General features: G+C 42.8%; 1 protein-coding gene across 1 annotated transcript in view; it reads left to right on the top strand.

The window, feature by feature from the left end:
- The window catches only part of LOC6602649 (protein argonaute-3), a 250712-nt gene extending 230035 nt beyond the window's left edge, over positions 1–20677 (top strand). Inside the window, exon 8 of the mRNA XM_026987827.1 lies at positions 20540–20677. Coding sequence (XP_026843628.1) covers positions 20540–20626 — 87 coding nt within the window. The 3' untranslated portion in view covers positions 20627–20677. The remainder of the gene's footprint in view (positions 1–20539) is intronic.
- Positions 20678–24775: the final 4098 nt, after the last annotated feature.

Genomic DNA, 24775 nt, shown 5'->3' on the forward strand with positions numbered 1-24775 from the left:
GCCTTTCCTTTTTGACTTTTTAATCAATATCATTTTCTTGCAACACCTGTACAAATTTAATGACGTGGTAATTAACTTTGTACCTCTTTTAGGTTTCAGTTCCCATATATCTGCTATTTCCAATAAAGCCAAATGGTTCTTGGTTTTATTAAAATCTTTTAATAAAACCAAGAACCATTTGGATTTATCTCAGGAATTTAATGACCGTTATACCACTAAACTACTTTATGTTTCTCTTGTCCGGGCCATCATGTACTGCGCCGCGGCTCTGTATGGACCCTTGCTTAAACTATTCACCCTATCCATCGATTCTTCTTCTCCGAACTTGCAAAATCTCTGAAAGTCACTCATATCTCCAACTCAGCATGGATTTATAATTCGGCTATCAACCACCACGTATTTGTTAGAGTGGATTGCAGTGGATTGAGAAAATTAACTTGGTAGATGATCTTGGTTTTATATTAGACGCCAAGTAAAAGTTTTCTGAACACATTTCTATAAAGAGGTGGTCAAAGAAATATATAACAAAGACTCTTAACCTCGCCAGTTCGTTCGATCTTGGGATACGGCTCCTGTGTATGGTGCGTTCAGTACAAAGTAAACCACGACCGTATATAATCAGTACAGAATAACTTTTTACACCCGATACTCAAAATGAGTATTGGGATATATTAGATTTGTGGTAAAAGTGGATGTGTGTAACGTCCAGAAGGAATCGTTTCCGACCCCATAAAGTATATATATTCTTGATCAGCATCAATAGCAGAGTTGATTGAGCCATGTCTGTCTGTCCGTCTGTCTGTCCGTCCCCTTCAGCGCCTAGTGCTCAAAGACTATAAGAGCTAGAGCAAAGAAGTCTTGGATCCAGACTTCTGTGATATGTCACTGCTACAAAAATATTTCAAAACTTCGCCCCGCCCACTTCCGCCCCCACAAAGGGCGAAAATCTGTGGCATCCACAATTTCGACGATACGAAAAAACTAAAAACTCAGAATCCTAGAAGATGACTATATCTTCTAGAGTGCAAAATCTGAACCAGATCGTATAATTATTATAGCCAGAATCAAGAAAACAATTTCATTCTTTCTCGCTCTGTCTCTCTCTAACACACAGGTTTCATGGTCGGTTTGGCCAATTGCAAAATATGAGTTCAAGGATCTCAGAACCTATAAGAGCCAGAGCAACAAAATTTGGTATCCACACTCCTGTGATATCGGACCTTGACCGTTTTGTGTCAAAATTTCGCCACACCCCCTTCCGCCCCCGCAAAGGACGAAAATCTGGGGCATCCACAAATCTCAGAGACTATTAAGGCTAGAGTAACCAAATTTGGTAACCGCACTCCTGTTAGATCTCGCTATAAAACGTATATCTCAAAATTTCGCCCCACAAAAGACGAAAATCTGTTGCATCCACAATATTGCAGATGCGAGAAAACTAAAAACGCAGAGTCATAGACAATGACCATATCTATCCGGTTGCTGAATCTGGATCTGGCCAAAAGGAAGAAATCAATTTACACTGGCTACGCAACGCCCGACGTCACGCTCAGACTGATTTTCTGTCTCTCTCGCACGCACTCTTTGTCGTGTCGTTTAATATTAGCGGCGTCTGCCGGAGGAGAGCCATACTGACTTAGTATCGGGTATAACTGTAGAGTTGCGGTGTCCGCAGCAACTCACAACGTCCCCCCTCGTTATTTTTTGCTCTTCGGTGGCTTAGCTGGGATGTGGGTGCGAAAATGTCATCTTACTGTAGTAGTTTGCTATTAGTAAACCTTGGTGTGATTTTTGTGCACAACTTGACCAATGGTGACGTAGATAGCCCTCATCTGTTGTGCCGCATAAACTTCACGATTCCTATTAGATTCATTCATTCTTCCAATAATCTTCATATATTCATTTATTTGCGTGTGGTTTCGTAGGGCATTTATGTGTAACGTGGAGGTACCGCGGCCGGTTAAAACGGGGGTGGGTGCGAAACTAAAACTTAGCTTAGATTGTGGATCTTCCGAGCGCTCGTGATCGATGTGGGACCGGAGTTCACGGTATTGGCACAGTGCGAGGCAATTGTCTGCTGCAGCCCTGAACAACTTGAAACTATGTACCGTTGTCCCTACCACGTTGTAGATCGAATTATTCCTTTTAGGGTTCAAAGCTCGGATTATATTTCCCTCTACAAGATTATATCTACCACTAATTCCCTTCCTCTTATTAAATTACTAATATTGACATGCGTCTATCGTAATTAGTAATTGTAGTATAGTATTTATGTAATTAGTATTCTATCCGGTCCCGCATTACTAGGCATTACTTTCCTCTTCATCTTCCACTCTGTCTTTCTAATTACTCCGACCATGAATTTTTCCGTATCCTTTGGTACAATACCAATTATCTACTGTACTGTATACATCTGCTGTAAATGTGTGTTTTTATGTAGGAAGCTGGGTTATATACCGTACATAATTGAGGTCCTGAACACATGGCGACAGCCTCTGATGATTGCGATGGAAGACGAGTGACAGGCAGTTGTGGTACTGTTTCTTATACTGACTTTATTCAACACACTTAATTCTATTTATAGGCAATAAAACGTACAAAAAGTGCTATGTCTATAAGATCGTGGTAATTCCATTAATTAATTTGTTATTGGTATGAACTTAATCTACTTTTATTGTCAGCTGTGCAATTGTGCTGTGGCGTGAGGTGTTATTTTTAAATGGGTGAACTTTATTAATTCGATATCAGTGTCATATGCATTTCGTACTACTACTTATGTATGTATGTATATTTCTGCGACTGAACATATGTGATATACTTTAAACCGACTTATATTTCACCTTCCTTCGCTTTATTTTTTTCATTTTTTATTTTTTTATATTTATTGCTTATATTATTTTACAATGAGTTTCTGCTGGTTATGTCACAACACGGCCTACGCTAGCTGTGCGGATTTTGGTCATATTGGTGGTCGCGTTGTCAACTGGACTTGTTGCGACTGCAGGAATATTGAAGGTTACATGCGAATTTTCATGAGAAAAACTCATTCGGAACTCGCTGTTGTACACTCTGGAATCCGGATGCTGCAAGATAAGTTTATCTCCATGGAATCTCATTTTAAAAACCTTAAAGTTTTAGCTAAGTATCTAAAGAGAAAGAAGGTTAACTATAATGTGCCTTAAAATAATATCTAAAATTCGCTTGCAGTCCCGGATCCACCTGTTCCTCCAATGACCTTACCGGCGATGATCGATTATGGTGCTCTGACTCCGGCTACTGCATCTGCTGCCATTTTGAAGTCAATCGTAAAGGCAATATTTGTTTTCCGTCTTATACGAGGGCTTTTATTTATATTTCGAGAATAGCTAATAAAAACCAAAACTTTTTAATGAAAATGACTTTGTTGCTTTTCAAAATATTCCCCCCGATGATCAATACACTTTTGCATTCGTTCGAACCATTGCTAGCAGTTTTTCCCTTCCTCTTGAGACACCGCCAAAATATGGTTTTTAAACTCTTCAATGAGTCATCAATTCATCAATGAGTCATGATGGAGAATGATTCGTGTTCTAGCGGAACAATTGCGACATGACCCATTCTCCCAAAGAAACAGAAACATTTGCTTCAAAGTGCTTCGTGCTCGTACAGATTTCGTCGGATTTGGCTCATCTTGGAACACCCACACGATTGCTGTTTAGTTTTCGGCTCATACGCATATATACATGATTCATAACCTATCCCGATTTTATAAACGTCTTTTGAAGCACCACAGCCGAACTTTTTAAGCATTTTCTTACTCCAATCGGCGCGAGCCTTTTTTTGAACGATTGATATTGGGTATGGGTTATGGGGTAAGAAAAGAGAATAAATCTTTTTTACAACTAAGTGCTCATGCAAAATGCATGAAATGCAAAAAAATGATCTTGCACTATCAGTTCACGCACACCATCGATGTTTTGTGGCACAACTGATTTTGGACGAACGGACTAAGCTTAATCGACTAAACTAAGACCACGACTAAATTCTGCAAACCAGCGATAGCCTGTCGCTTTTGATAGTGCTTTCTTTCTCGCCATATAAAGAACTAAGTTCATCGACACATTCTTGTTAGGATAAAATACACGTCGAAAGTTTTGAAAAATAATCCAACGAAAACCTCTCGAGAAATTTCCATTGTATTGCCAAATTGATTTTCTAACTGATTGTAAACAAAACAAAAACCAATTGTTCATAAAAACGTTGTACGTACATATGTGCTAAAAATGACAAAGTTTATTATGGCGCTGTCAGGTTTTAAGTATTGACATTAGTATTGCCAATTTCCGAAATATAAATAGCATCCCTCGTAACTGACGCTACAACGAAGGATCAAACATCTTTGTTCTAAATTTAACGCTTCGCTTAATGACATTTGTGTGACCAAATTTACCTTTTTATACGAGCGAAATATCTCCTTAAAAATTCTCCTCCCTGACTCTTTGCTATCTAAATCTTGAACTTGAACCATTGATCGCCTGAGCATACGAGGACCTGCATAAAAATGCTAAAATTACTGACCCTGCTACTTAAATTTTTTTCTATTCACTATCAGAACGTACGCAGTCTGTTAGGCAAATAGGGAGTCTTTTAACTTCGACGCCATCACTGTAACTGAAATCTGGCTTAACTGTTCTATCAGTGATCATTAAATTTTCATTCAAAAGTATTATTTATAGAATGGACCGAACATCTTTTGCTGGTGGGGATCTGATTGCAGTCAAAAGGGACTTCTCATCTGAGTTATTCCCATTCAATAATATCCATGGAATAGAATTTATTGCGATGACGCTAATCTGTTGCTACCCGATTTCCACAATGATTTCACCAATGGGCTAGCAGATGTCCCCTTGTCCAAATTAAAGTTGTTAAAGATAATAGAGACAGATTTATGTTCGTTATTGATGCTTCTCTAGCAACTTTATTCAGAGCAAGCCCAATATCAACCAATTACCATCCAACTCTGTCTATATACCTTGAGTGTGTCCAATCTAGTGGTGCTGAGAGTACCATGGTACTTTCCGCATAAAGTCTTTAAGAAAACAAATTTTATTGATTTAAATCCTACAAAATTATTTTCGTTTGTTAACTCTAATCGTAAGTCTGTGCATTTCCTCCATCCCTTCATTATCAGAATAATGTAAATTCTTCTGCTGTCCGATATTGGAGTATTGTTCTTGTGTGTGGAGCCAGCAGTATTCTAATTTAAGTTGGGACTCTGGTAGACTCTTGCCACCTTACCGATCTAGACTAAATCTTATTGACCTAGTGTCGCTGCACCACCGCATAATATTTAATGGGCTAATGTTTTTGCAGAAGCTCCTCGGAGTCGAAGACTCTCAAACTCTATTGGGTCAGATTGATTTACCCTGTAGACCTACTAGAACTTTTCGACCCATCCGGCTACCCATATATACATAGGTCAAACTACGCCCAGCTTTTGAACCTTTTAGGGTTGTGTGCGATAATATAACCCCCTTTGTCATACATTTTCTCCTGAACTATCGCTTAATATTTACAATCACCTAAACTTAACAAATTTGTTCCTTAAAAAATTCTGTTTTTCATACTCTCCTGTATTTAGCGTTAGTTCTTTTAGTATCTTAAACCATTATGAGAAGATAATTGTTAAGTATTTAAATAAAAACTCTACCCTTGGGGCAGGCATAATTCCCTCTTAGATTGAGGTCGGGGCTGTTACCTGGCTCATCTAAGGTCTTAATGCCCAATTCCGCCTTTAATCTGTTAATCTGTCGTTGAAAAATAGTCTAAACTAGATAGATGAATTTTTAAAGATAAAAAAATGTCAAAGAATCACTCGCTCTATGACAAGGTGCACGATCGACCTGAAACTTCTTCTTTCTAACTAACTAATTCCATACTGGCACAAACTTCACTGCGAATAAATTCTTTATACTTATTTGCATGCACGATACTCTTAATCATTAATCATTCAGTTTTATATTAAGCTATTCATCCCCATATCATAAAATGAGGCGATTGCCATACTGGTGGATCTCAATGAAAACAGCAAAACTTAGAGCCTTTTGAAAAAACAAAATTTGATCAGCCGCATGTCTATAAATTCAGAACACGAATCTGGCGAAAATGTATGTCATGTGGACACTGCCCCATAAATAATGTTATGATTTAAGGCACATGCATATAATTTAAACATCAGAAATTGGTTAGCTGATGGTTTATTTTAAAATTTTCATTTTATCTAATAATTTACATTCTGTCCGTTTTTATTTGACAGTATTTAAATAATTAGGGACGTATGTACGTGCTCTGATAGTTTCTTATCCACGAGAGCTACCATCGGTTTTGGCTTCGCATTTTAAATGCACGTTCAAACCACAAATGCTAGATACTAGTAGAAAGCATTAAAGCTCGCTCGACCCATTAAGCTTTTCCAACGGAGAGAGAGCATGCTCTTTGCATTCACTTGCAGTTGTTGGTAGTACGTTACCTCGGGTGCACGTATGTATAAAGAAGTAAGCGTTGTTTCTGAGTGTCGACAGTTGACGTTCGTCTTGTTGTTCCTTCCGAGTAAGATTTTGGCTCATTTGATTTATTATAACTCAAAATGAGTATAGATTTGTGGGGAAAATGGATGTGTGTAACGTCCAGAAGGAAGCATTTCCGACCCCATTAAGTATATATATTCCTGATTAGCATCAATAGTCGAGTCTATTGAGCCTGAGGCTGTTTGTCCGTCCCTATGAGTCCTGTGATATCAAACCTGCACAAATGTATTTCAAAAATTCGCCCCACCCCCTTCCGTGCCACCAAAAGGACGAACATCAGTGGCACCCACAATATTGAAGATAAAAGAAAACTAAAAACGAACAATCATAAAGAATGACCATATGTACCAGATTGCTGGTATCAGATCGGATTATTTTTATAGCCAAAAGAAACAAATTATTTTGCAGTAGCTACGCAGTGTAGGTTAGGTTAGGTTAGGTTAAAGCGGTAGCCGGGAGGGGGGGGGATAAGAGCCTCCCGCCCCCAAGCTCACTTGGACCTATAGACAGGTCCGTTGTGTTGCCGCAAGGGCATGTGCCCCTTCGCGTTGCCCGAACCGTGAGAGCATACTACTGCAGGTTAAGGGCAGTCCCATCCGGTGGCTTGGATGTATTTGGACAAGGTCCCTGGTTTGATTACGGATAGGTCCGAAATGTCCGTGAGGAAAGCGGCCCCGAGAATACGAAGACGACGATTTCCAAGGGCTGGGCAGTGGCAGAAGAAGTGGGGGACCGATTCCTCCTCCTCCTCGTCGCGACAACTCCTGCAGAAGTCGTTATGAGGGATTGACAGTCTAGAGGCGTGAGTGCCGATCTGCCAGTGTCCCGTAATGGCTCTAGTAACTGCAGAGCACTGTGCTCTGCTGAGTTTATACAGCTCTGCTGAGCGCTTCTTCGATCGATATGGCCATATCAATCTTGAGACTTTACAGGAAACGGTTTGCTGCCATCTCCTATTGGCATTTTGCTCGAACAATTCGTGCGTTAGGAGCCTGCACGTAGCCAAAGGCATCGCTACTTGCTCCCTCTCCGATAGGAGAGGAATCGTAGTACCCTGCCTGGCTAGCTCGTCGGCGGCGTCATTCCCCTCGATGTCCCTGTGGCTGGGGACCCATATAAGGAAGAGATCTAACTGCTCTGCGATCTCGTGCAGAGACCTGCGGCAGTCATTTACAGTCGCTGAGTTCGACGATATTGAGCCTAGAGCTTTGATAGCTGCTTGGCTGTCCGAGAAGACGCACACTAAGTGCGTATCTAGGAGTAGTTTGGAGACGATCGAAATGGCCTCCTTGATGGCTTCAACCTCCGCTTGGAACACACTACAGTGATCCGGGAGCCTGAAGCACTGACTGATGTTCAGCTCGCTGCAGTAGACTCCGCCTCCTACGCGGCCGTCTAGCTTTGAGCCATCAGTGTAGAAGTGGACCGCATTAGCAGGCCCTGGTTCGCCCATCTCCCAGTCCTCCCTAGATGGGATTGATACCTGGAAGGGCGTCGAGAGGTGATCACTGGGGATACAGTAATCTGTCCTCTCTGGTAATTGCGGGAGTCTCATCAGGATTCCCGAGTGCCCAACCGCGGATGCTTTCCACAGTCTGGCTTCTCTCATTCGGAGGGCGGAAAGTGTTGCCACCTTCTTTCCCATGAGATCAACCGGGAGGAGGTCCAGCACAGTATCCAGGGCTTCCCCTGGAGTAGTGCGTAGCCCGCCGGTTATGCATAGTTCTGCCATGCGTTGAACTCTGCTGAGTTTATTGAGGCCTGTCCTTTTGTCCAAGGCTGGCCACCATACCACCACTCCATAGAGCATGATTGGTCGTATGATGGCGGTGTAGAGCCACCGAACTATATATGGGGTCATTCCCCATTTTAGTCCGATGGCTTTTCTGCAAGTATAGAGGGCCACTGTGGCCTTCTTTACTCTATCCTCTATGCTCAATTTCCAATCGAGCTTTCTATCGAGGATAAGGCCAAGATACTTGGCGTTGTTGCTGAAGACTAGCGTTTCCCCACATAGTCTTGGGGGAATCAGTGCCGGAACTTTGTACTTCCTAGTGAAAAGCACCAGTTCCGTTTTAGACGGGTTGACGCCTAACCCGCATTTGTCTGCCCATTTCGACATTTTCGTGAGAGTACTTGTCATGCACTCACACAACGTCTGCGGAAATTTTCCGGAGAATGCTATGGCAACGTCGTCCGCGTACGCCACCACGCGGCAGCCACCCCCCTCTATCTCCCGCAGCAGTGTGTTCACTGCCACGTTCCATAGGAGGGGCGAGAGGACTCCGCCCTGCGGTGTGCCTCTGCTGACAAATCTGGTACACGTTGACGTCCCCAGTGATGCCTCAACCGTCCTGCATTGTAGCATCTGATCGATCAAGCTCACCGTCCTGGAGTCAACGCCCAGATCCGTCAGTGCGCCCGTGATGGCGGTCGGAAGGATGTTGTTAAAGGCGCCTTCTATGTCGAGGAAGGCTACTAGGGTGTACTCCTTAAAATTAAGGGACGCTTCGATGATCGATGTGATCGAGTGTAGGGCCGTTTCGGTGGATCTTCCCTTCCGATAGGCATGCTGGGAGTCTGAGATCAGACGGGACGGAATGCACGCCGTTAGATGCAGCCCCAGGAGCCGCTCCATCGCCTTTAGAAGAAAAGACGATAGACTTATGGGTCTGAAATCTTTTGGGGCAGTGTGCGAGGGCTTGCCTGCCTTGGGTATGAATACGACTTTGGTCTGAAGCCAGGTGTCAGGAATGCACCCGTGGGAGAAGATTCCCTCGTAGATTATTTTGAGCCAGTTAATGGCTTTGTGTCCCGCGTGAATCAGTTGGGCAGGGGAAATGCCGTCTGGCCCCGCGGACTTGTAGGGTTTAAAACTTCTGATCGCCCAGGAAATGTTCTCCTGGCTTAGCAGTCTCAGGATGGCATTTGAGGCGACGGAAGGAGGCGCGAGGTAGTTGGGTCTGTTTTCATGTTTCCAGCCGCCCTCACGGGGAGAGTATAGTCGCACTTCCACCGGTGTGCACAGTTACGGCGGGTGACGGCTCGCTCGCAACCCTCTGTGTCCTAGGGGGGTGTGAGACGCAGACCGCACCGGGTATTACTAACCGGAGCGGCTGCGCCTCAGTTCCGAGTTCACAGTTGTGCGAGCCGACCCGTCATCCGTTTGTCCCCCTGTAGCACCCGATGGCTGACGGCTGACGCAGTGTAGCCATACTGACTATGTATCGGGTATAAATGTAGAGATGCGGTCGCAGTAGCAACTCACAACGTTCCCCCTCGTTTTTATTATTATCTATAGCACTTGATAATTTTCATTGGCAACACTATCACAAGTATCCAAGCATTGTTGAAGAATGACCATCTCTAGCAATGCACGCATGTATTGACAGACAGACGTATGAGTGAGAGACGTAACGAAACGACGTTCTCTTATCTCCCTTTTTGTTTTCCCTTTTTTCGGACCCTATCTGCCTGCGAGCAAAGCATTTTTTTAGTCACAAATAAACCTTACATATGAATGGTTGCGTTTTTACTTTTCGGTACAAGAACAACGGCAGCGAAATTCTGACCAACAGGTTATTGGCCCAGGTTCGGATTTTGTAAATTAAAAAGTAAAGTGGTAAGAGACGGCGGTCACACTGGCACCGACTCGTGCGCTCCTGATTTTTAAATAATAAATTCATTATTAAAAATATCAACCAAAAGTTTAATAATAATTGCACTTGATAATAATAGCAAAATACCACCGATCAGACGTATGTCATATCGCGTTTTGCATGGAAATATCTCGAAATAAACAACAAACCACCAAAAAATAGAAATCGCCCTCGGCGAACAAAAACAACAAAAAACGCGGGAACGCAGCAGCACAAACAAAATCTGTAGTCGGCATTTTCATGAAATCAGTTTAAGCACCTGGATCCTGAAGCATGGCAAACAGAGGAAAGACAAGGATGGCCACGGAGAAGGCGACGGGAGTTAAAATTCGCACGGAAACGCTGAAGAAAAGGGAAGGAGAAGCTAAATCCGCCATGCGGGTAGGAGTAAAAATGGCGGCAAAAACGGCTCCGCAGCTTTTGGCTTCTAAACTGTTGTGCAAGAAAGCAAACTTGTCGACGAACGTGTCGTAAACATGTCCACGAACACGACAACAAGCATGACATCAAACATCTCTACGACGAAAGAGAGAGAGAAGACTGACGCGGTTTGTGTGGCTTCTGTGAGTACGAATAACGGAAGTAACCGCAAAATCATCGTTAACAAGTATTATGAGGGGCATAAAGGTCCATACATTGTTTGTATCGACAAAATGAGTGCGAATAATGCCAGAATTGCTATAAACCAGTTTGATCTATCCGATCTGCTGCTGAAACAGGGCATTAGCGATATCGAGGAGGTTGCTAGAATGGGCTATGGCAGGTGCAAGATTGTGTGCGGGTCGGCGGAGTGTGCAAACGGGCTAGTGGAAAACAGTGTTTTCGCTGCTCAAGGGTACTCAACCCGAATCTTTAGGCACTTCGTCCAAAAAGCAGGACTAATTTTTGGGATCCCCGGGCACTACTCGGAGGAACAGCTAGCGGAGCTTGTAACCTCGGATATCCCAATTGAGGAGATAGTTCGGATTACGCGAAGGGATAGAGCATCGGGAGAACGTGTACCTACTGGCAGGGTGAAACTCTGGTTCAGAGGAGAGCAGTTACCAACCAAAATCAATTTTCTATATTCTAAAGTAGAAGTGAAACCTTTTGTTCAGCTTAATCAATGTTTCAGGTGTTTTAGGTTTGGCCATCTGGCGCAGCATTGCAAGAGTGGAGCGAAATGTTTCAAATGCGGGCAAGATCACAGCAAAGATGTTATCTGCTCAGGGCTGGTCTGTGCTAACTGCAAGGGGGAACATGCTGCCACCCATCCGCAGTGTGAGGCCAGGAAAAAAGCGTTCGCCATTCAAAAGTGTATGACACTGGAAAACCTAACTAGAGCTGAGGTCAGGGCTAGATATCCGATCCTTTTTGATAAAACTGCCCCCAACCCAAGGGATCAAGGGGAATTTCCTAGACCCAGTTGGCAATCTAACCGCCCCCCTGAATTCATGAATAACAGCTTAGAGTCCGCCAGGGAAATTCATTCTGTCACCTCTTTCGCGGAAGTGACCAAATCCAATAGGGTTGCCGCCCGGAACGCAGAGGCGGCCAAGGCAGCAGCCAACATGGCAGAGTGGAAGAACTCAATAAACTCAGAATACGTCCAATTGAGCGAGAAATTTGTGAGATCTTCATCTGTGGCATCTTCTCTGGCCCAGGATAAGCTAAACGCACTAGGAGCCAAACTCACAGCGTTCCTGATTGATCCAAACAACATCATTAAAGGGGATTCTTTAGCGAATAAATTTATTAAGGAAATTAGAGAATTTGTCAATGCTTCCAACGCAGAACTAGATAGGCGTCAGATTGCCCAAGGGATGGCAGTTGGTTCTCAAAACATCCAACAATGAAGATTCTTCAGCTAAATATTCAAAGTCTGACACACAACAACAACAAACAGCTCCTCTCAATGTTCCTAGACAACAACGCAATAGATATTGCAATCCTCTCAGAGATTTGGGTGTTGAACAACGCGGACTGCAGCATTTTAGAATATAACATTTTCTGCAGGCCCAGAGTGGACGGCTACGGCGGGGTTGGCATCTACGTCAGGAAAAACATTCAATTCAGCATTTTAAAAATAGAGAACGACTTGGAAATTTTAGGAATAAAAACATTAAACCTCAAGAGCAATTTCAATATTTTTAGCATATATGCACCGCCATCAACAACAGTTTCACAGTTTAAATCGGGCACAAAAAAGTTTTTCGAATTCGCGGCTTCGCTTGACATACCCTCAATAGTGGGCGGGGACTTCAACGCTAGGTCTTCTATCTGGGGAAGTCCGATCTGTGATCGCAAGGGCCGCAGCGTTGAGAATTCCCCCCGGGAGGCCGGATTTATCTGCCTAAACGACGGTTCGCCAACCTTCTCCAGGAGCCCATCTCAATTCTCCGCTCCTGACCTTTCTTTTTCGAACTACAGAAATGGAACTATTAACTGGCAAGTCCTCAAAACAAAAATTACGAACAGCAACCACTTCCCAATTGTATTATCAGTGCAAGGCCTAAATGTCCCCCTCCAAGGCAAGAAGATCCTTCACAACAGAATAGCCCGGATTCTGGGTGCAAGTGATTTCTCAAATCTGGAGGAGCTCAACGAAAAAGTGAAATCCCTGACCTTAAAAAACACGGTCACATTCCCAAGCAAGAACAAGTACGTTGCTAAGAAATGGTGGAACGAGGAAACGGAAAAACTTTTTCGCGTGAGAAACGCTTGCAGGCAAAAATTCTACCTCACCAAAAAATTGGCTGATGCCAGAGCAACGCTAGATGCTGACAAAAATCTACAAAATCACGTAAAAAATGTTAGAAAGCGAAACTTTTCCAAGTTTATAGAAGAGGTCTCCTCATCGCCATCTATGTGGAGCAGGGTGAAGAACATAAAAAAATACGGTCATATTAAAAATGTAGGGAACAAATGGACGTACGAAGATGACAAAAACTTTCTTAATATGGTTAAAGCAACCCCATCCACGTCAAACAGTAGGCCCCCTAAGAAAATTCCTGCCCCTTTGTTAGGACCAGACGACCCGGAACCCCTGGAACTGGAAGAATTCCTGGCCTTCCTAAAAACCAGGAACCCCAATTCGGCTAGAGGCCCTGACGGCATCTCGTTCAGGATGCTTCAAACGCTACCAAGTGGGAAAAAACAAGACATTTTTGGAATTATAAATAAAGTATGGCTGAGTGGCGTCATCCCTGAAGTCTGGCGCAGGATAAAAGTGGTACCCATCCCCAAGAAGAATGCAGACCCTACTTCCTTCCAAAACCATAGGCCGATTTGTTTGATTAACACGCTGTTCAAATCCATAGAGGGGTTGATAAAGTTGAAGCTGGACGAGCACATAGCAAACTGTGACCTGCTGCCGGACAGGTCCTATGCCTTCAGGAGAAACAGGTCCACGGCTCTCTGCATCAACGACCTTATCAACAAAGTTCTGGCGCTGAAGGCGAGGGGTTGTCAGGTTGTCGCAGCCTGCCTGGATTTACAAAGAGCGTTCGACTGCGTAAGAGTGGACACACTCGAGCACAGGATGAGGGATATGCGGTTCAATACAAGCCTCACGGCTTGGATCTCCAGCTTCCTTAACAAACGAATCCTCATAAAGGGCAAAAGCGAGGTAGAGGTGAACAGAGGTGTTTGCCAGGGTAGTTGTCTCAGCCCAACCCTTTTTAACCTTTACACAGCCGAACTACATGATATTAACAGTCATAACTGCTTACTGTTTCAGTATGCTGATGACTTTTTCATAGTTTGTTTCCACAAAGACGTATCCATTGCGAAACGGGTGCTGGAAGACAGTATAGATAAGTTCGAGGAAAAATGCAATAGGCTAAACCTGTCATTCAATCCGGCGAAGTCTAAAGTGATTTACTTCAACAATCGTAGAACTGCGCTAAATATCTCGCATCAGGGAGTTGAAATCAGACAAGTAGAGCAGATCAAATACCTAGGCAGGACTATCTCAGCAAACAACTCAGCCTCTGGTCACATTGATCTGGCCATCTCGGAATCGAACAGAAATTGTGCGTTTCTCAGATTACTCAGCGGGTGTCACTATGGTGTCAGCCCCAAAAGAGGGCTTATATTTTACAAGGCATTTGTCAGAAGTAGGCTAGAGTACGCGTGCTCATCATTCTGCAACCTGTCCAAATCTGCCTTGGCCAAAATCAAATCCCACTGCAACCATCACCTCAGAAAGTCGCTGGGTCTGATAATCTGCACTCCCGTTCCTATCATATACCACATGGCAGGAGAACTTCCCCCGGACTACAGGATGAGATTCCTGGCGGCGAAAGAGTTGGTTAAGGTGTTTGCATTTAATCTCCCAGCAAGTGAAACAGTGTCAGCAAATAGGGATTTAAACACGGGCTACGCTAAGGCATATCGGGAGTTTGGCAGCATAATAGACAGAGTTGAGGTTTTCGAGAACACAGCTTCATTTTGCAATAAAATTAGCTCCGACTTAGAATTTTTCAAGGGCTCTGCACCCAACAAGCACGCTATAGACCAGGCAGGCATCATGCTGCTCCACGGGGAAAAGAAGGATCAGCTGACGAAGGGGGGTTTTGAAATCTATTACACGGATGGGTCAGTCGCCGATGGGCATTCCAGCGCCGCTTTCCTGCACGATAGGACAGGTTTTTTAGATAGCTATTACACGCACAAAACCCTTTCCTCGTTGTCCGCCGAGCTCCTTGCTATCGAGAAGGCATTGGACCATGCTATTTTGTACAATTTTCCTCGTGTCGCGCTCCTGACAGACAGCAGAAACGGGGCCCTCATTCTGGCGAAGAAAATTCAGGATAACTCTATCGCCTACAAAATCAGAGAAAAGATCCAAAAAAATCCACATCTAAGAACTGTAGAGGTTCACTACATTCCCGGACACGCTAACATCCCTCAGAACACTTCAGTCGACGCAGCAGCCAAAGAAGCCCACAGACGAGGAAAATACGCAGTGGTTAAATGGAACCTTAAAGACGCTATGTGCGAAATACACAGAATCCTAAAAGCAGAATGGGAGAGAGAATACGCCGAGTTTGCTAGTATCAAGCACCGTGGTTACTGCTCGCTTTTCCCCTCAACATCATCCAAACCGTGGTTCCTAAATAAAACTAAACTTAAAGCCATTGACGCTAAAAGAATCAACAGACTGCTTAGCGGTAACGCATTCGATAGGCACACTCTCGCCAAAATGCATGTAGTTCCTAGCAACATATGTGATACATGCGATAGTATCGATAACGCCTCGCATTTAATTTTCAATTGTACAAAGTACAACACAACAAGGCAAAACTTCCCATCTCTAAGAAAATATAATGATATTTACAAATTCTTTGAAAAAGAAAACACCAGCGCGTACCAAACACTAATTGACTTCATTGACAAAACTGATGTAAAGCTATAAACAGCACTCCAACATCTTCTATTCTTTGACTTGGCAATTTCCACCTTCAAAAGGCGAGCGGCCAAATAATCCCACGCTACTCACGGGTAGTTTGGTAACTTAAATCCCAAAAAAAAAAAAAAAAAAAAAAAAAAGTAAAGTGATTGTTTTAGTTTCGAACTCAGTGTGTCTCAGAGACTAAACGATAATCAGCAATGAGCGGGATGTATCAAATAGACAAATTAGAGGAGGGAAATTATGACTCCTGGTGTATTTAAATGCGGTCTGTGTTGGTGCAGGCTGAATTGTGGAGTGTGGCATCTGGTGACCTGCTACCAACGAATGTTCCCGAAGGTGTGAATTGGCAGGCCAAGGATGAAAAGGCGCTGGCCATGATCACATTGAGTGCGAAAACTTCACAGTTGGAATACATTGAAAATTGCAGTAAGTCGTCCGAAGCATGGAACAAATTAAAAAGTGTTCATCAACCAAGTGGACCTGTACGTAAGGTACAACTGTACAAGAAATTGCTAAGCAAGCGCATGGACCAAAGGCAAAGCATTTCAAGCTACATTAATGAGTTCGTGGATATTCTTGATGGCCTTGGGTCAGTAGGAATCGAGCTAAATGATGAACTACGCTCAATTGTTTTGTTGTCAAGCCATCCAGAACAATTCGAAAATTTCGTTGTCGCCTAGAGACGCGCGACAGTCTGCCGACTTTCGATGTTCTATGCGTAAAATTGAAGGAAGAAGGCGAACGAAAGGGAAACACAGAAGATCAAAAGGAATACGCAAAGGCATATACCGCAGTACATAAGCCGGCCGCGCACAGAGCGCAAAAGAAGAGAAACAATACAATGATATGTTTCAAGTGTGGTGAGCGCGGGCATATGAAGGCTCAGTGTAAGAAGGAGAGCGCAAATATGGAAAGGGCAGTAAGAGTGGAGAACAAGCAGTGCAGTTTATTAAATGCGTTGGACGCAGATAATTTGAAAAAGAGTATGTGGTGTTTGGATAGTGGTGCCACAAGCTACATCTGTTGTGGGAAACAGTTATTCACAAAGTTCGAGAAACACACAGAAATGATTGGTCTGGCTGACTCCGGTTTCCTAAAAACTGAAAGAAAAGGGGAAGTAGAGCTGAAGACAGAGATATGCACGCTGCTGTTAAAGAATGTTCTTTATGTGCCCGAAATGAATGGAAATTATTTCTCGGTGAGCAGCGCTGTACAGAATAAATGTTTCGTCACTTTTGGACAAGAATATGCACAAGTTATCCAAAATGGCGAATGCATTGTAAAGGCGAACAGAGTTGGAAACTTGTATATGCTTCGAGGAAAACAATAGAACTGTTTTGCGGCGGTTAATGCTGATGGTGCCCTGTGGCATAAACGGTACGGCCACTTGAACGTCAGCAGTATGAAAGATTTGATCAGCAAAGGAATGGTGCGCGGCATTGAAAATATGGTTTTCCCGGCGAATATGAATTGCAAAACACGTATGGTCAGCAAGATTCATGCGCAACCATTTCCTGTTGCAACCACCAGTAGAACTCAAGATATATTGAACTATGTAGTTCATGCAGATGTGTGCGGGCCCTTTGGCACACAGTCGCTTGCTGGATCAAAGTATTTTCTAAACTTCATCGATGACAAATCAAGGCGTATATTTGTGTTTTTCCTGCACGGCAAAAAGTCTCAAATGTATCCGGAGCGAAAATGGCGGTGAATTTGTCAACAAATCGTTTGATGAATTTCTGAAAACTAATGGGATCGAGAGGCAGCTGACAGTGGCGTACACGCAAAAACGGCGTTGCTGAGAGGGCAAACCGCACTCTGGTGGAAATGTAAAGATGTATGCTGGTCCAGTCAGGATTAGGCGAATCGTTGTGGGCTGAGGCAGTCAACGCAGTTGTGTATGTACGGAATCGATCACCGACCAAGGCGCTGACCAGTATGACGCCTATGGAAGCGTGGACTGGTAAGAAACCTTTTGTTGGTCATCTAAAAGTTTTTGGCTCCGTTGCAGTAGCTTTGGACAAGGGTCCAAGGAAGAGTAAACTTCAACCAAAAGGCAAAGAATATCGCATGATTGGATATTCAGTAGCGGCTAAGGCTATCGACTGTATGACCCTGTGTCTCATCAGGTGATTGAGAGGCGAGATTTTCTCTTTGACGAGGTCGAAGACGACAAGGATACAGTCACATTCGAGCTTCCGAAGGCAGAAGTTAGCATGCAGTCTGGCGGCGATACGGATGACATTGACAGCAGCGGTGGCGACAGTAGCGATGGTGCAAGCGTTGACGGGGAGAATCCCAGTAGCAGCGGTACTGATGGGTAAGAGAGCGCAACAGAAAAGGTTGAATCAGCTGGCAGACCAAGGCTGATTTGGACCGGCAAACCTGGCCGTCCGAGAAAGGAGTACAACAGTACAAACGCGACAAAGATGGTCAAATCGAACGTTTCAAGGCGCGGCTGGTGGCAAAAGGTTGCACCCAGCAGTACGGCATAAACTATGCGCAAACATTTTCTCCAGTCTGCAGACTGGAGAGCGTGCGATTTATTCTTGCGCTAGCAGCAGAATTGAAATTATATGTCAACCAAATGGATGTATGTACGGCATACCTCAACAGTGACCTGAGCGATACGGTGTACATGAAGCAACCACAAGGGTACATTGATCGAGCTTATCCAGCGAAGGCTATGCTGCTTAAAAAGGCAATATATGGATTGAAGCAGTCAGGAAGGGAATGGATTTCGAAGCTGAATGGCATCCTGACTAATCTGGGTTTTGTTTTCTGTGACAACGAGCCGTGTCTCTACCAGCAGAGAGGGAAAGGTAGCTTATCGTTAATCTTGGTATATGTTGACGATTTACTTATAGCATGCCAGTCCAAAGAGGACATGCTCAGTATCAAATCGGCTATTTCAAACGCGTTCGAATGTATCGACAAAGGTGTTCCAGAGCTATTTTTAAGCATGGAGGTGCACCGTGAAGGTGAGCTTGGGCCTATCACCATAGGCCGCTCACAATACATCAAGGAAATATTGCAAGCTCACGACATGGACAAATGTAGACCAGTGGCTACTCCGTTGGATGCGGGGTTCTAGGTGGATTGTACTAATGAGCAGTGTCAAAAGGTTGATCCTGTCATGTATCAATCCAACCAGACCGGACATTTTGCATTCAGTTGCAAAGTTGGCCCAGAGGAACAAAGATCTGCACGCAGAGCATCTGGCTGTTGTGAAGCACGTTCTGAGGTACTTGGCAGCGACGATGAACTTCAAACTACACTACAAAGGGTGTCACCAGCCACTTACTGGATATGTGGAGGCGGATTGGGGCGGCGATCGAACTAACCGGAAGTCGTATACGGGCTATGTTTTTTTTTGGCAGGTGGCCCAATTTCTTGGCGATCTGAGAAACAACGCAGCGTGGCACTTAGCAGCACCGAGGCAGAATACATGGCACTGTCGGCCGCGTGTAAGGAGTCTATATTCTTACGTCGCTTAATCATCGAAATTGGCTGTGGAGATGAAGCTATCTCAACTACCTTATATGGCGATAATCTGAGCGCACAAGAGCTGGCTAGGAACCCAGTTCATCACTCAAGGACCAAGCATATTGGTATTAGATATCACTTTGTACGACAGATTGTAGAAGAAGGTCAAGTTAAGTTAAAATATGCTAATACAACAGATATGATTGCAGATATCTTGACCAAGACCAAAAGCATGTCGAATTTACAAAATTGTTAAGTTTAAATTGAGTTAAATGGAATTTGTAAGCATGCACGCATTGAGGAAGGATGTTGAAGAATGAACATCTCTATCAATGCATTGACAGAAATATGAATATGTATGAGTGAGAGACGTAAGGAAACGACGTTCTCTTATCTCCCTTTTTGTTTTCCCTTTTTTCGGTATCTATCTGCCTGCGAGAAGAGCATTTTTTTAGTCACAAATAAACCTTACATATGAATGGTTGCGTTTTTACTTTTCGGTACAAGAAACTTCCCTTGCAACGGCAGCGAAATTCTGTCCAACAAGCATAACCTGAGCTCCATTTCGCTAATTAATTTTTGGTTGATTTCACTATATTTTTATAGCTCGGCGGAGTGATATAATAACACGTCTGATGTTGTTTTCTTTAATATTCTCCAGGAAGATGAAAACATATTTTTAAATGTTATAATGTTAAATGTCAGCCTCTTTTGGTATCGAAAATCTTTGGCACTAGGTGGGATTAGGTGGGGGATTTAGTGCTGTTAAGCGCCTAATTTGGTGTATTGCGCGCTTAAAATACTGTATAGATAACCGAATCGAGCTACGGCGGCTAATCTGTTAGTACGAAAACGCAGTTTTGTTGCACTGACCACTTATTTCAGAACCAAATTTTAGAATTAATTAAAAAAAAAAGAGCACAATTTGTTCAAAATTAAAAACGGACGCCAGCTTGATAATAACATTTATTTGTTAATAAAAAGGTAAAATGTTACCTACAAAGAATTTAAATACTCATGCTATATTGACATTTTATACATAATATTTTCCGCACGTACATTTTCGATGAATCGCATTCCATTGAGGTTATTTTTTTGTTTCTTAAGCAAGAGAGACGGTGCTTGCATCATGAGATAAGCTGGTGTTGCAGAGCTTGCATATAAAAATCCTATGTATAGTTTACATTTCCATATATTTATTTAAATATATATAACTACAAAAAACTTTGTAATCACTGTTAAAATGTATTTGTCTAAGACGCTTCTTATGTAAATCTAATGTAATCTAAAGCATTAATGATATCCATGCTAATATAGATTTTTCTATTAACTTAATGCAATAATAAAATAAATAAAATAATCACAATCTTCGGGCCCCGAAGCGAGCATTTCTTTGTAATATATTGCTAATATATTATATATATTTTTTTCAGTATGCTCATAAGTTGGCGTACCTAATTGGACAAAGTATTCAGCGTAATGTTGCAGATTCCTTATCGAAGAAACTGTTTTATTTATAAACGTTAAAAAAAATTGTTTAAATTATGTCATGTGGCTGACATTTCGTACAATAAATCATAAAATATATTTGACTTTTTTTATAGCCGGTACTAGAAATGCTTTGATGAAAGAGGATGTGTGTAATACATCAGGAAGCGTTTCTGACAACAAAGTATATATATTCTTGATCAGCATCAATAGCCGAGTCAATATAGTCATAACTGTCTGTTCTTCCGTCCGTCGTTCTGTCCGCCCGTCTTCATGGGCGCATAGATCTAAGAGATTAAGATCTACAGCAATATATGTATTTGCATCCAGACTCTTCTGATATCATACTGAATTAAGTCTTTTTCAAAATTATGCACCTCCCTCTTACGCCTCTTTAGATCAAAACTGGATGAAAAAAAGCCAGAGAACAATGTTGGTGATGCAGTACATAGTACCCAACGAGTATCAGCGCGCACAAAGAAAGGGAACTACTGCGTCTAAGAAGAAAAAACCATCTGTCTCGGTGATCAGCGATAGTGAGACTAAGTAGGAACAGGAGCATAAGAAAGTCGCGTATGATAGAAAAGACGACGGAGATAACGATACCAACTTGTCACAAGAAGAAAAAGCTAATCTGAGACCGAATGGTGCTTACTAGCGAATGTTCATAAAAGCTAATACACTTCTAAATTGGGTAAAATTTAAATAAATGACAACAGTACTGTTTCATATTGGAACAATCAGCCACGCTCGGTTTTTCACCTTCACAAAACTTTCCCGATTTACTTTTGAATCCACATAAATTGGGGCTCCAGTTTTCATATTCCGCAAGGTGTATTCGTTTTCAAAACGAAAACATTCTCGTTGACGAAATGAAAAGTAAACGGCTTTTTATAGAACGAAACGAACATTAATTGCAAAATGAAACAAATATATGACTTATTGATGCATTAACATAAACTTGACACCTATATCAGGGTATTTATTCTTAACTTTTGCTGTCTTTATAAACTATTTTATTTTAACCCAACCTCAAATTTGTCTCGGAAAAAATCGGACAGGGCAAGAACAACAACACCTTACAACGAAATGTTTTGACTAAAAAACTAATCCGCAAATGTAAGTGTAAAACGGAGCCTCCATGAATAAAAAACTCTCGTTAAGCAAAATACATTGCACAGATTTTTTTCAACCAGGGAATTTTCAAATTAGTAAATCTACATTGCTAATACCAGTTTCAAAAGAAGATGTAGCCATAACATCTCTTGAAAAGTGGAAGCTGGTTACAAATTTTAAATTACGTCGTTGAAATAACCTGACCAGCATCAGTTTAAAGAATCTGCTGTACTTCTGTTCGGGAAAGACAGTCGCCATAACCCTAGCAGACCCCCGAAATAATGTTTTAGATATCAACAAAATCAGGCACAAAAGCACACCGCGATAGTCAGCATCAATAGCCGACTCGACTGAGCCATGTCTGTCCGTCGGTCCGTCTGTCTGTCAGAGCAACGACATGTTGTATCCAAACTTCAATGATATGTCACTGTTACAAGTGTATTTCGAAACTTCGCCCCGCCTCTTCCCGAACCCACAAAGGACAGAAATCTGTTGCATCTCCAACTTTAAAGATATGAGAAAACCAAAAGCGCAGAATCGTAGAGAATAACTATATCTCGTCTCGCGTCTCGACTCCTACTACATAAACTTTAAAATTTTAGAATCCCGTGACTTTACAGGGAGCTAACTCCGAAAACAACAATTTGCCTATTCCGAGCATAACCGAAATGAAATGGCACAATACATAGGGCGTACTCGAAAAAAGTACTAGGGGCTTGGTCGGGGTGTTCCAAAAAATATCGCGGGCGTGAGGTCTTGAGATGGAAGTCGACCCACCCGATTCTGTACCCACCCTTCCATGATTTCCAGTTGTGCGAAAGGTTCTGGAAATCCCTAATAATATATTAGAAGTCTACTCCATATTCATGGCTGACAAAATTCAATATATTTCTCTGAACTTAATACTAGACATGTGGCTACATCATCAAAACCGAGCGAACAAGAGTTTCACTACCGGAAAGAACACAAGTCTTTAATTACAACTAGTAGGCAAATCAAGAAAAAAAAATTTAGTGGAAATGGAAAAATATGAGGCTTAATCCTAAAGGAGGTATAGAAAAGTTTTAGATATTTATAGAGGTATGTATATATAAACGAGAGGGTATATGAATATAATATATGATATTAGAAATAAGGTAATTAAATATGTATCAAGAAAAACGAAAAAATAAAAAAAATTATAAAAAGCCGCGGGGGTCAGACCAGCGATCCGCCATGGTGAGCCAAAACGCAATTTAATTAAAAAAAAAACATTTATGTGGATGTTGGTTTAAGGAGATTAAAAAAAAATTTATTTTTTTTTGTTTTTTAGTGTATTTGTCGACTACGTTTTAATGCATTAAAAAAATGCAAAGAAAGCGAGCACTGCAAGCTTAAAGCAGAATTGGCAACGACGAGAACGCAAAGCTTCGAGCGTGGGGAACGCAAGCGTTGCGCTCTCTTATCAGCAGCGGCTGGCCGCTGCGTATGCCTTTTACGATTTTAGGAGTTCAGGCGCAAAAGAGAACAAGGAAATTGGGTCACTTACAGCTTCAATTACAGCTTCAATGGTCCCTCGCTTAAAGGCGCCTTTCGTGGAAACAAGGTTAATGTGTGCCCTGGTCGGAGGGGGATTGGTAAATGAGGGGGGTGATCGCTATGATTAAGTTTTTCGTTCTCCAACCAACACAATAAATTTAGTTTTGGGAACTTTCACTTCACGGCTATCGAGGTATGACTGTGACGCAGCGTTAATGAAACTTACATAGGCATATAAGGGTTCAGAAGGAACCAAAGAAAATGACAATTAAAGCTACACTATGCTACAAAATCTGGGTCCGGATCCGTAGCGGCTCCTTTTAGGCCGTCGCAAAAAGCGAGTTAGCGGCGCCTCCGGGGAGGGGGGGTGATCTCTATGCCCTCTATGCCCTCTATGCGCGTCCGTGCGGGATGGCGCGAGGATTATGGCCGGTGGAGGTTATGTAGCCGGGCAGGTAGACTTTCCCACGCTTTCCAAAGGAGGAAAAAACAATCTCGGCCCCACACCAAGGTAGACTCGCGAAGAGTACTCCCGTCAAGGGTGGGAGTTTGGTGTGGGGGGCAGAACTTTGTGAGAGCTGGGTGGGCTACCGATCGTGGCCAGGGCTCTATGGGCGAAACAGAACAAAACCACGAGGGCTAAGAAAAAATATAATTTTTCCCTACAGCGCACTTTAACATACCGGATTTTCCGACTTTTCCACGGAGACACGAGTGTTGTTTGCTCCTGGCAGAGCTGGGGGATGCACGGGTCGGCGACAAAACAAACTCTTGGTGGCGAGGCGAGGCACATATGCACTGTACACCAGGGTAGGTGTCTCGCCAGTTTTCTCGGCGATTTAAATTTAAATTTAGCCCGATTTTGGCGCGCGCACACCGAGTGCGATTTTCACCGTTTAGTTTTATTCGGTTTCGGTTGGTATTTGTGGGAAGTTGATTGGTCGATTTATATCTATATTTGCTACCGACGCGGAGATAATCACCAGCTGCACAGATTCAAATAGAAGCTTACCGATCTTAATGATCGGCGTCGAAAGCTCCGTTGCGATGCGCTGCACAGCACTTACGGAAGCTTAGCTCAGCTGTTCCCTACTTCGAGTTTGCCTGCACCCACCCCAACTATGCTATGCCCTGCAGCGATAATTGGCCCAAGGTTATTGCATGCGATATACCCGAGCACCATAGCGATAACGTACCCTGGATCGGTACTGCCCAACCGCAACCGTTACACAGAATCTGAAATTAATCGTATCAATATTATAGCCAGAATTTAGAAAACATAAAGTGAGCGCCTAGATCTCAGAGACTAAAAGAGCAAGAGTAACCAATTTATCCACACGCCTGTGATATCAAACCTGCCCAAATATATTTAAAATTTCACCCCACCCCTCCACCCCCGCCAAGGACGAAAATCTGTGGCTTCCACAGATCTCAGAGACTGTTAAAGCTATAGCTACCAAATTTGGTATCCACACTCACACTAGATCTAACTGTTATAAGAGTATTTCGAAAATCTGCCGCACTTCCTTTCGCCCCAAAAAGGACGA

This window comes from Drosophila persimilis, unplaced genomic scaffold, assembly GCF_003286085.1.
Source record: "Drosophila persimilis strain 14011-0111.01,24,50 unplaced genomic scaffold, DperRS2 tig00000124-arrow-pilon, whole genome shotgun sequence".
NCBI lineage: Eukaryota > Metazoa > Arthropoda > Insecta > Diptera > Drosophilidae > Drosophila > Drosophila persimilis.